General features: G+C 43.9%; 1 protein-coding gene across 2 annotated transcripts; it reads right to left on the bottom strand.

The window, feature by feature from the left end:
* Positions 1-4,101: 4,101 nt before the first annotated feature.
* Positions 4,102-13,030, bottom strand: OLR1 (oxidized low density lipoprotein receptor 1). Of its 2 annotated transcripts, XM_054841184.1 has the most exons (6): positions 12,700-13,021; positions 11,046-11,144; positions 10,572-10,721; positions 8,823-8,974; positions 7,757-7,875; positions 4,102-5,400 (listed from the first exon to the last, which is right to left on the bottom strand). In XM_054841184.1, the coding sequence occupies exons 1-6, from the start codon at positions 12,788-12,790 to the stop codon at positions 5,238-5,240; spliced, it is 774 nt and encodes a 257-aa protein (XP_054697159.1). In that variant the 5' UTR covers positions 12,791-13,021; the 3' UTR covers positions 4,102-5,237. The 2 variants fall into 2 exon arrangements, with proteins under 2 accessions (XP_054697159.1, XP_054697162.1); XM_054841187.1 differs by lacking the exon at positions 7,757-7,875 and having other exon boundaries at positions 5,265-5,400; positions 8,837-8,974; positions 12,700-13,030.
* Between the last annotated feature and the right edge of the window lie 476 nt (positions 13,031-13,506).

Here is a 13,506-nt window from a genome sequence, read left to right as displayed (position 1 = left end):
AGGCCACCTGTGCATCTTGTGCACTTAAGTGTGTTCCAACTGAGCGCTCCAATTCCATATGTCACTCGAGCCTGTTTGTTTATTTCAGGTGTCCACTGTTACTAGCTATGTTCTTCTGGAAAAAAAAGCCCAATAAATCTAAAAAATGAGAGAGGAATAAAATACAGGAAACACTGAATAGGGAGGAAATACTGGCTTTGCTGTTGATGGCTTAATCAGACTTACGTGGTCTTTCTCTGCCAAAGAATATTTCACAACTCTGTATATTTTTGTTTCAAATCAGAACAAAAGGGCAACCCTTCTGCAGAAGGAGTGATCATTTCTTCCTGCTTAGTTTCCTGGTGGGCCCCCAGAATGTTGTGGAGCAGGGAGCGTAGGTACGTTTTCAGGATAGCAGGCATATGTGTGATTACAAACCACTGACTCTACATTTCTGAAACAGAAATAGAAATAGGCTTCTCTGGAAGCATTTAGACAAGCTCTGCATTTTAGTTTTCAAATGTAAAATCACAAGTTTCTTTTTGCTAAATTTACAGGATGGGAGTCTTAATTTAGCAAAAGGAGAAATGCCCACATGACTCTAACCAGAGAACTGGAGGATGAGTAACATGTCCTTTTTTACTTCTTGTCTCAGCATTAAAACTAGTTCTTTTATCCAAGAGGGTTAGGGATGAGATGGTGGTGGAAAGACAATCCAAGATTAGAGAGAGGGCAAAAGATTAGACTAAACAAACTTGAATGCATAGGTTTAAATGCAGGTTCCCAAAATCCGGACTGTCTGCAGAATTCCAAGTGCACAGAAAAACTCTCTTGACCATCTCTCATGACTTTGACTTTGATTTTAGGTCTAGGACATGAACACTCATTTTAAACAAAACTGAAAACCTCAGAAAACTTAAATATTTCACTCAAAGCACCCAATATGCAGCTGCATTTACTGTCATGTATTCAGAAAATCATTGTGCTTCTCTCCTTGCTTCCTGTTCTCTCAGTAGTCCTTAGCAGAGGTGATTTAGCTGCATTTTCCACATATCATGTGGCTGTGCAACTGAAAAATGACAGTATATTTTGCAAGGCCTGCTGTTTAAACACCGCAGCTTCTGTCTCCACACGAAATCAAAGATGCATCTACTCTCTCTGCTAATTATGAGTATTGGGATCTTGCTGCAAGAACATTTTTCCCCACTTGGATTTGTTTAAGTTTTTATGATGCAGGTGGTTTACTGACTGTTTGCCACCAAGGGTAAAAAGCACGACCATGCAGAGAAGAAAAACTCATTATAAAGTAAAGCTGTGACACTCCATTCAAGGTTGCATCTCTGAGCTTTGCCAAGAAATGAGCCACTTGTGCAGCTATATGTCAATATGAAGCAACTGAAAGCAATGTAAGGAAACTAAGTAAGCAGAACAATTTGTCTTTAAAACACATAGGCACTATGAAGAAATATGTTCACAGGTTTGGTAGATCTATTGAGATGAATATTCATGTTGGGAACAGTGGGGAGATTATTTGCCAAGAAGCACTGACAGTGGCTTGTGAGCTGAAGGCTTGTTTTGTAACAACGTGGCATGGGTACAATGCTTATACTCAGATTTTAATGAGCATTGTATCGAACTGAAAAAGCTAATTACAGACTGTTGTGGTTTAGCCCCAGCTGGCAACTAAGCCCCACGCAGCCGCTTGCTCACTCCTCCCCAGCAGGACAGGGGAGAGAATTGGAAGAGTGAAAGTGAGAGAACTCAATGGTTGAGATAAAAACTTTAAGAGGACAAACACAAAAAGGAAGAGAAAAAATATATATACAAACCAAGTGATGAACAGCACAACTTCCTATCACTTGAAGCTGATGCTACGCACGCCCCCCAGCTGCCCAGTCTCTCAGCCCACACACGCAAGCAAAGCAAGACAAGGAATTCATTCACCACTTCCCATGGGCAGGCAGGTGTTCAGCCATCTCCAGGAAAGCAGGGCTACATCACACGTAATGGTGACTTGGGAATACAAATGCCATCACTCTGAACACTGCTGCACAAGACCCCCAGCTACCACGCAAGGCCCCCAGCAGCTGTGCCAGGCCCCCACCTTACAAACAGGACATGATGTCTTATGGTATGGAATATCATTTTGGTCAGTTTGGGTCAGCTGTCCTGGCTGTGTCCCCTCCCAGCTTCTTGGGTGCCTGTCACCTTACCTTCTCGTTGGCAGGGCAGTATGAGAAGCTGAAAAGTCCTTGACTGCTTGGCAACAACTAAAACATCAGTGTGTTACCAACATTATGCTCACCCTAAATCCAAAACACAGCACTACACCAGCTGTCAGAAAGAAAATTAACTCTATCCCTGCTGAAACCAGGATAATATCCAGTCCTTATTCTATACCATCTACATGATGTCCAGGTCCCACATTTTCCAAGACATTGCAATTAATCACCACCATTTTTCTTCTGTCTTTTGATATATACACACAGATATCATTCTCTTAGTCAATGGACCACCACTGTGAAATGTCTGTAAAATGTTCATAAATGTCCACAAAATGACCATTAAGTTCCTTTAGTCCATGACTTTGGGCTCCATCTGTCATAATAGTCTTTCAGGGCAGGAAAGATGGTATGTGATGGTGGATTGCTGCATGCTGCATCCAGAACTTGTAGCTGATTTTGCTTCTCATTGCTTCTCATTTTCTGGCACTTTATGATACGGTGGGGCCTCTTCAGCACGTGTCACCTCCTCTTCTGGTGATACTCCAAAATCTTTGCCTTCTGGCCAGTCCGTGATTACTTCCAGAATCCCTGGACGACTGGGATTTCCTATTCAAGCCCGCTGTGTGATCAATGCGACCCACTTACTTCACGTAGCACCAGTTGCATGACATGTAGAAGGGACCCTCCCTTTGAACATCCAGCCCAGTATACGGTTGGCTTTCTGGGCTGCAAGTGCACGTTGACAGCTCATGTTGAGCTTCTTGTCCACCAACATCCCCAAGTCCTTCTCCTCAGGGCTGCTCAATCTCAATCATTTTACTTATGAGGCTAAATTTTTCTCTCCTGGTTTAAGCCAAAATACAAGAAGTGATTTACCCTACATATGAAGGAAATTCAGGATTAGGTATTACTCAAACAAACACAGTAACAGGCTGTACACTGCACATCTCAGGGCAATTAGTGGATGCCATGTGCTCTTCTATTCTGTGCAACTTGGCTCATCTTGTAGCCCTTATAATTACGAGTCAGTGAGGCATGAAGATGTGACATAAAATGAAAACATCCAGTCAGCAATGAGGACCAGGAACTTGGCCCTTGTTTTGTAAGTTTCTGAGCTTATGAATATTCAGCAGCCAGGCACAGGGACCCACAGTGCTTCATGCCCTGGACAGGGGGACAAGACGGGCTAATAGATTCTCCTCCCAAACGCAGTATAGAACAGCAGACTTTCATTCAGCGTTTCCTTCCTTCATTTGCTGCAGCATTTCACTCCCAGAAATAGTCCATAAGACCAGTGCTTTTCACATGCAACACTTTTCCCTCAGCCAAGCCCCTACAATCAACCATTGCTGCCCTCACTGGTCCGCTGACCCCATGCCCATCACATCAGTTCCCTCACATCAGTTTCACTCACTGCTACAGCTCTTCTTCCTCATGTCACCCCCCTAGCGAGGGCTCTCCTGCTTCCTCATGGTGTGATCTCTAAGACCCTCTTGTATTATCAAGGGTTATATTATCAAGGGTATTATCAAGATGGGGGCCTGCCACCATGCCCCATGTGTGTTAGACCAACAGCCCTGTATGGGTTACCCCTCTCATCATTCACATCGTACCTGCATCCTCTGCAGACCAGTCAGTTCTGGGATCCCAGGTAGTATCTCCATGGCTGCTGAGGCCAGAAAATGCAGCATTTCCAGAGTAAGAGATAGCTGTGTGGCCAGACACTTTCTGTTGTCCCTGATCCTCTAAATTACTTCTTCATATCCATAATTAAGGTAATTGCCATATTGCTAAACACTCATTTAGTGAGGGATACAACACACTTGTTGGATGTTGCTACTGCAGACTTCTGATGCACAGTTTTATGTCTGAAATAAACATAATTAGAGGCTTGCCTAAACACCTCCACCTTCCCAGACTTACAGTTCAATTTTAATCAAATGGCTCAAATTAGTACAAAACACACACAGGAACAAAATTTCTAAAGATAAACTTGACTGTTCCTGGGAGATTTCAAAGATCTCTATTGTTTGTTAGTGCCATAGAAGAGAGATGCTCTCTCAGATGCAGTCTTCTCTTTGAACAGCCTCCTAAACAGCAGTGAAGTGGCAGGAGCCTTTGCATCATTAAAGGCCCTGGATTTGATGGTTGTAGAGCCTTCTGTGCACAGTGACTTACTAAAAAGACACGCTACCAAAAAGGTTAGTAGCAACAATATTTATTCCAATTGTGAAATTCTGCAACAGAATGGAAAATGGATTTGAGAAATCAAAGAACTGGATCAGGTGTGACACGGATAATTATCAAGACAGATGCCTTAGAGCAATGCATCTTCCTCCCTAACATCCCATGCAGCGGAACAATCCACTAGCAGCTGGACTGCCATTCCTGGGCATTAAATATTGCCAACTTTCCTCAGTAAAGATGTGTTGTGTATTTGCCTTCTGTTTTTTGAGCCCATAGGGCATGCAATCCCATTTGAAAGCTTTTCTCTCTAACCAGGAGAACTAGAAACATTTTTATTTGTCTTTTAATGCAGGCTCCAATTCTGTTGCACTGTTTAGTTATCAGCAGGTGGGGAGTGAAATTAAATCAAACATTCGGAAATTTATTGTAAATTGGGAGCTCACATCTGTGAATACCCAATGGATTGATTTTGAAAACATTGTATGATGCTCTTACAAATGGTCATTGATTCCTGTTTCTGAGAGATGGGTGTGAATCTTTAAAATAGAGTTCTGGAATCATATACTTAATTTTGTTTAATTTAGAAAGGAATTTATGAGAAGTGGATAAAATGATTACACAAGAATGCAATGGCTGAAAGAAGAAAGAGGGAATGTAGTTGTTAAAGAAAAAGCCCAAGACGGAGTCTGGCTGATATGCATCACCAGAGGGCAAGTTAATCTTAGATTATCCCTGACATTACATTACCCTGAGCTCAAACTCATTTTCCCTATTGCAAACCCTGGGGCAGAACTTGCCCGCACAACACCGTATCCCAGTACAGGGCTCTCTGCAGAGCTCTGCACACTAGTGCCTGTCCGAGTAGCTCGCTTGCTCGACCACCACGGGATCCACCACTTTCTCACAAATGTAAAATTTATACTCGCCACACCGCGCAGCGTCTATGTTTGCACCTTGAACCCATGCACAGTCTAGGGGAGGACTTGAGCTGGCTCGTTGGATCTGAAACCTGTGAAAAAATAGCAGAGAGATTCATCATCCCATGGAAGAAGTCATAGAATCATAGAATCATAGAATGGTTTAGGTTGGAAGGGACCTCAAAGATCATCTAGTTCCAACCCCCTCTGCCATGGGCAGGGACACCCTCCACTAGACCACATTGCCCAAAGCCCCATCCAACCTGGTCTTAAACACTTCCAGGGATGGGGCAGCCACCACCTCTCTGGGCAACCTGTTCCAGTGCCTCACCACTCTCACAGAAAATAATTTCTTTCTAACATCTAATCTAAATCGACCCTCCTTCAGCTTAAACCCATTACCCCTTGTCCTGTCACTACACTCCCTGATAAACAGTCCCTCACCATCTTTCCTGTAGGCCCCTTCAGGTACTGGTAAGTCGCAATTAGATCTCCCCGGTGCCACCTTTTCTCCAGGCTGAACAATCCCAACTCTCTCAGCCTGTCCTCATAGGAGAGGTGCTCCATCCCTCCCATCAGCTTCGTGGCCCATACTCTGGACTCGCTCCAACAGCTCGATGTCTCTCCTGTACTGGGGCCCCCAGAGCTGGACGCAGTACTCCATCCAGGTGGGTTCTCACCAGAGTGGAGTAGAGGGGCAGGATCACCTCCCTCGACCTGCTGGTCACATTTCTTTTGATGCAGCCCAGGACACGGTTGGCTTTCTGGGCTGCAAGCGCACACTGCCAGCTCATGTTGAGCTTCTCATCAATCAATACCCCCAAGTCCTTCTCCTTGGGGCTGTTTTCAATCCATTCCTCGCCCAGCCTGTAGCTGTACTTGGGATTGCGCCGACCCACATGCAGGACCTTGCACTTGGCCTTGCTGAACTTCATGCGGTTCGCACGGGCCCACCTCTCCAGCCTGTCAAGGTCCCTCTGGATGGCATCCCTTCCCTCCAGAGTGTCGACCACACCACACAGCTTGGTGTCATCGGCAAACTTGCTGAGGGTGCACTCGATCCCATTGTCCATGTCGCTGACAAAGATGTTGAACACTGCCGGTCCCAGTACCGACCCCTGAGGAATGCCACTCGTCACCATTCTCCATTTGGACATTGAGCCGTTGATCACAACTCTTTGAGTGTGACCATCCAGCCAATTCCTTATCCACCGAGTGGTCCATCCATCAAATCCATGTCTCTCCAATTCAGAGACAAGGATGTCATGCGGGACAGTATCAAATGCCTTGCGCAAGTCTAGGTAGATGACGCCAGCTGCCCTTCCCTTATCCACTGATGCTGTCACCCCATCATAGAAGGCCACCAAGTCTGTCAGGCACGATTTGCCCCTAGTGAAGCCATGTTGGCTGTCACCAATCACCTCCTTATGTTCCATGTGCCTGAGCATAGTCTCCAGGAGGGTCTGCTCCATAATCTTGCCAGGCACAGAGGTGAGACTGACCGGCCTGTAGTTCCCTGGGTCTTCCTTTTTACCCTTCTTAAAAATGGGGGTTATGTTCCCCTTCTTCCAGTCGGTGGGAACTTCGCTGGACTGCCAGGACTTCTCAAATATGATGGAGAGTGGCCTGGCCACTTCATCTGCCAGTTCCCTCAAGACCCGCGGATGCATCTCATCAGGTCCCGTGGACTTGTGCACCTTCAGGTTCTTTAGATATTCTTGAACCTGATCTTCTCCTACAGTGGGTGGTTCGGCACTCTCCCAGTCCCTGCCTTCTGCAACCTGGGCAGTGTGGCTCAAGCATTTGCCAGTGCAGACTGAAGCAAAGACGTCATTGAGTACCTCAGCCTTCTCCATATCCTGGGTAACCAGGTCACCCGTTTCATTCTGGAGGGGACCCACATTTTCCCTCATCCTCCTTTTATCACTGACATACCTATAGAAGCTTTTCCTGTTGCCCTTGGTGTCCCCGGCCAGACTAATTTCTATCAGGGCTTTGGCTTTCCTAACCTGATCCCTGGCTGCTCGGACAGTTTCTCTGTATTCTTCCCAGACTACCTGCCCTTGCTTCCACCCTCTGTAGGCTTTCTTTTTGTGTTTGACTTTGCCCAGGAGCTCCTTGTTCATCCATGGGGGCCTCTTGGTGTTTTTGCTTGACTTCCTCTTTGTTGGGATGCATCGCTCCTGAGCTTAGAGGAGGTCCAAGCTCAGTCTGAGTCACAGGATGATATAATAATTCCCACTGCTGCTACCGACTTGACCCACAATTGCATAGAAGCTCTCTGATGGGGGCTTGCCTAGGCTGATAAGCAAGTGAGTGATGGGTAACCTGCCTACTGGCAAACAGGTCGGGGACAGGCGATTACTGAGTGGTGGCTAAAGGCTGCTGCTTCTGGCTCATAACAAATACGCATTGACGTGGTCTGCTCCTACCTGCACAGCGACTTACAGATCAGGGGAGAGAGCTGATCCATCCTCCCACAGCCAGGGCCCCTCAGCTCCATTGCGAGACAGCCCAATCCAGAAAGAGTAAGAACTGTAAGACTGTGCTGATCGCATTATGAAGTCCTGTATGGAAATAAGCGCAAAGCCTGTGAATCACATCCCTGCTTCACTCGTAACAGCCTATGATTTGGAACAGGAGAGAGGCAAATGAAAGCGAGCTGCTCACACCTGTGTGTAACAGACTTTGTTTCACAAGTAAATCTGGGCAGTGCCTCCTACTCCTGGCAGTCAGTGCTGTTTTAGAGACAAGGAAAATAAACCTGCTGAGAGCTTTCAGTAGCTCTCAGCTAAAAAGACAATTGAGATAACTGAAGCCTGCACATTAGCTAGGTAATGAGTAGAGGATAACAACTTCCTCCAACACTCTGGTTGCAGAAGTCAGGCAGGAAAAGGCCTTTGCATCTGTTGCTATCATTGTACGCAGGAAATTCAAAATACAGACAATAAAACCACAGAGTTCAAGACATAATCCCATTCACATTAAGAGTCTGGGTAGAAATTCCTTCACAACAAAGAGCTCTTCTGGCTGTGCTTTATCTGCTGCTTCATCTACAACTCAGGAGCCAAAAAAAGATATGAATCATCTTCTGGTCAAGTGGGAGAAGAGGCAAGGGAGCAGGCCAGGTCAGTGAGCTTTCTAGTTGTGGACAGCAAGAAGCTGAAGGCCGGCCTTCTGATGATCGCTAAATAGCTTGTTCCACCAAGACAACAAAAGAGGTGCCAACCAGGACTCAGTTATATTTTCCCTGAGATGGGATGAGGATCTAGATGTGGACCCAAGCTGGTGTGTCACAGTTAACTCCCCTGAAGTGAGCAGTGATGCCCGAGGGACGGTGCAGCCACAGTACAGGTAGAGGGGCTCCAAAGGGGCATAGACAGTTTTTGCTACTTGGTCCAGCCCATGCATGCCACAGCATACTGCACCAGTGGAAGGATGGAGTGGCTGTTCAGGCCACAGCAAAATGCCGAGTGTACAATTAGAGAGAGAGAGAAAAAGAAATTATCTTTACCAGCTCTTCCTTACTCTCTATCTTAAGAAGTCTGGAATCCAGAGCAGAGCATTGAGCCTTGCTTTCTTGCCAAGTCTTCCATTCCTTTGAAAAGTAGTAGCAGTCCTCCCCATACTGTAGCAAGTTCTCAGGACAAGGAATGCATTTATGTCCTTGAAAACAAAAGAGCACCTGATCAGGTTTGTCAGTGACGGCAGTCTCTAGTGGATCCCTGCAAAATCACTAGAGCAGTGCGCAGCTTCTCTATCACAGAGGAGCAACAATTCCCCCTTCATTCTGCAGCTAAATTCATATCTTCATTGGAGACTTAATAAACCCAGTTGCCAGACCAGAAAAACATTTCTAAATGAAAATTAGAAAAACAAATAATAAAGATTTTTTTAAAATCTGAACGGCAAACACAAATAGAGGAAAATTTGGAAGGTTGAGCCATGTTCAGAGAGGCATGGATCTAGGTGGATGTAAAAGGAAACCTAGACTTTCAGTCATATGGGTGAACTTACTTTTAACTTCTTGTTAACATCAGGGCCAGTTCTTCCCTGCTATATACTTAACACTGCGATTTATACTTTAACTTTTCCGATAGCATTTCATACTTGCTGTGAATTCAGTGTGCAGACATCTGATAGTGATGGCCAGCCAAAGTGAAAGATAATGAGCCCACTGCTGTTAAAGAAAATATCTTTCTGACAACTGCACTTTGACTCTTTTCTGCCACCTTATTCTGTTAGCTGCCTGTTGGGACCCTGAGTAATACTGAATTCAGGAAGAACTCAAAATATTGGATTTTTCTTGCACTCTTGCACCATTTGGGGAACTCCATTTCTAGTTGGAAACTGAAATAATTGCAAGCAGCAAAAAGATCTGCCAGACAAAATATTTTGGAGATCTCTGGGAACTGGATCCCAGCTACAGGGTGAATCATGTTCATTGCTCTACAGTTCACTGGACCATTTTAAACTGTAACAAACCAGTGCCAGCTGGGAATGCCAGGACTTGATGCTGGATGGCAATAGGTAGCACAGCACAGTGCACTTGACTCTTACAAGTAGCTTCTGGTTTGTGCTAAATTCAAATGCAGACATTTACATAGATAATAACCTTGCCACTCTCTCACAAGATGTTAATTTATTATGATTCTCTTCTCTTTGCTATATGATAATCTAGCATATTCAGCTGACCCATCATTAAAGTTTCACACCATTATTTTGCACAAGAAAAAAAATACCTTCAGCATACAGTCTATAAACTGTTAAAGCCAGTGATTGCAATCCTATTTGGTAGAGATACTGCATAACAAAATGAAGCTGTCTTGAGGAGTCAAAGCATTCCAGAAAATTAAAGCCAGTAGGAATTTTCCGTCAAATTTTTTTAATTATAATTCACTGAAACTGACTGTGAAAGAAGGAATGGTAGCATCAATGAATTTACCTATTAGAAAAAATTTTTTTTTAAAAAAATAAGTGTCCTCATCATGGTATTTTCTGAATTAAAATGTTTGGTTTAGGGTATAAACCAGCTCCATTACAAAAATCCAATAAACTTACTTCAGAAAGACTGTTACTTAAAAAATTATGAAAATGGAAATGCAGCCTTTTGATTGACTCGGTTGAATTTTTTTTTTAAATGAAATAATTCAGGGCAATTTTAGAGATGTTGATTTTTCCTTCCAATATGGTTGATAGAAAAAAAAATCAATCTGTGGCTACCATAATGCGACGGAAACACCATCTTCCCACCACTATGTACCTCTGTAGGTGGCAAGTTGCTTTACAGTCTCTGTCAAGTTCAAATTCTGAGCCTGGAGGAGCTCCAGCTGCTCGTTGAGGCTTTCCACAATTGCCTTTTGCAGGGTGAAGTTTTCATCCCTTTCACACACAGGGTGGCAGACCAGGATGACTTGAATACAGCAAAACAAGAATGAAATTGTTCCATTAATATTAAAGCTAAACTGCTCAGTGCAACCTGAATAAACCTACCAAAGACACACATACCTCCCCATGACTTAACATACTTGACATACAGTTTGTGCGCACCTGTGAGCAAGACGTAATACATCCCAATTTCAAAGACTAGGAGATCTCTTGAGTGGGTAAACCCTTCCAGCAAGGGACACTTTTTTGCATCATTAATCCCCTCAGCTAATCCTTTTCCTTAACTAATTTCCTAGACTTTTAGTTGTTCATACTGAATTCTGAGCACCCCTTCTGTGACCATACTTACACCTGGCAGCCAAGATTCCTGCAGCTACCACTGAACTTAGGCAGAAGACCCCAAGCACCACTGTAGCTGGTCGCCAGCAGGAAGACGGACTGGGGGAATCTGAGATAGACAAAAAGAAGGAAAAGCAGCAAGAACAGGAACCTCTCATCTTTGTATCTGCAGCTCCTACGTTGCACAATAAAACATGACTGGTAGTCTGCCCAGTGAATTGCTGAGTTTCAGACCGGTATGTGGTATTACATTATGAAAATTATCCCATCGTTTGGCCATGGCCAGTCCTCCTTAGGAGTTGGGGCCATGGAGACTAGCTTAGACAAGAGCTTTTAAGAGAAAATGAATTGGACAAATAAAGATGAACAGCACAGAATTTTACATGTGGAGAAAGAACATTAAGGAGTATTTGTGCTTACAACATGGCTGAAATTTTCATATGCAGCCAGATATTGGGGTATTTTTACTTTTGAGTGCCTAACCTGCCAAATCGGGAAATAATCTTAGAAACAGTTCACCAATGAAAGCCATGTCCTGTAAAATAATCTGAAATTAGGGCATACAGATGTGAACAAGACCACATACCTGCAGCTGCACAGAAACACAGTCTCACACTTAGAAATGCACACATCCATTCTTGCAATGTGGGCAGATGCGAACACCTGCATGAATTCACACAGAGCCCCAAAAGACAGCGCAAAGGATTGCTTCCAATTTAAGATAGCTGTGTTCTCCTATTAGACTTCAGTATGAAATTTCTGTGGGAATACTTATGTTGAAGTCACCAACAGAAACAACTGGCATAACAACCTGTGGTATTTCTGCCTTTTATACCCTGTGATCCCTCACTCTTTAACCCAACAGCTGAGAAGAACTCTACTAGATTACTGGGAGTTCAGCTTCAGGCTCCAAGTATAAAACTCGAAGACATCTCAAAAAGTGGGAATGAGATAATCACTGGCTAGCCAGTAAGGGGGAATTTCCTCCAGAAAGAGCTTGTTAATCTATTAGACTATTACAAAATGTATCCAATTTATATCCAGACGTTTAGTCAGGCTGTAACATAACATCTCTTTGTTTTGCTACTACCTTTCATACAGAGCAATTCTGAAGCACTAATGCATTGCATAAAGAATACAGATTTGGGATCAGCTACATTCCTCCCTTCTTCTGTGAAGCTATGTAGCATAATTTTTATGATTTTTAAGTACAAAAAGGTATTTGTCCATCTGTTTCTTCCCTTGAGAGAAAACATATTTTTCTCCCTAGCATTTACTTCATTCGGTTACATTTAAATGAGTAAAGCTGAAAGACTTTTGCAAGGTCCCTTACACGTATTACTTCACTAACTTCACAGAGCTGACACTTAATGCTTAACTGGAACATGTTTATTTTTACTTAACTGCATCCTACAACCTTAATTATATCTCTCCTCTCAAATCTAAACAGTTTTTCCACATTCTCCACCCTTCCATTTTTTTCAAACTCCTGCCTTTTTATTTTCTCCCTCCAGTTTCTTAGAAGATTTGAGTCCAAAGGGCTCCCAGAAGCCGAGATGCTTCTTGGTAGGTGGCATCCTCCTCTGAGTGTCACATAAAAAAAGTCTTCTCCGAGGTGAGAGTTTGCCTTGGAGAGAACTGGCCCCCCCCAGCACCACCACTACCTTTTGCTCTGGTGGTTTGGAGCTCCTGATCCTGGTATTTTTCCAGTGTCATGAACCTCAGGTCTGCATATGTCACTTCTTCACTCGTCATTTCTGGCAAGGTTACAGGAGAATTCAAAAGTTTGGTTGCTCCCACAGAAGAAACAAGGATTAGGTTCTGTCTGGGATCAGACGAATGGTTGGTGTCATTGGGAGCTAACAGAGTGATTCATGCAAAAGTCAGAAGGGTTTTTTTGGCTCATACTAAATGATTTCATGACACAGTGATGCTTGGGGTTGTTTACATGCGGCAGAGTCCCAGAATAGTATTTAAAACCCCTGTAGGTGCAAAAATGCAATGGGGCATGGATATCTCACAGTTCCCAGTTCCTGGAACAGCTGCAAATAGGTACCCAATTTGGGAGTACATCCCTTCTGTAGAAAGAAAAAGAAGGAAGGGAAGAGATAAAGAGGAAATTACATTAATTTTGGATTAAGTCTAAACAATTCCCTGAAGTTTTTCAGCAGCAGGGGAGGTTGTTTCCTGGCTTTATTATACAGTAATTAATATTCACTAAATTCAGTCAGAAGAGCTCCTTGATCTCTCAAGTGGCACAGGTGGACTGGAGGTAAAACATACTGATCCCGTTTGCTTACTGGTTGTAAGCACATCACACTTGTCCTGATGGGGTAGCACATGGACTGGTCACAGACATTGCCCATTCCTAGGACACAAAGAAATGAATCCAGGTTTCCCAACTGCTGTTCCAAGTATGTCTGCACTGTAAAAGGGAATGAGGCAAAGAAATCTGCTGAACTAATGGGGAG

Source organism: Grus americana, chromosome 1 (genome assembly GCF_028858705.1).
Source record: "Grus americana isolate bGruAme1 chromosome 1, bGruAme1.mat, whole genome shotgun sequence".
Taxonomy (NCBI): domain Eukaryota; kingdom Metazoa; phylum Chordata; class Aves; order Gruiformes; family Gruidae; genus Grus; species Grus americana.
This window is presented reverse-complemented; position numbering and strand designations above follow the sequence as displayed.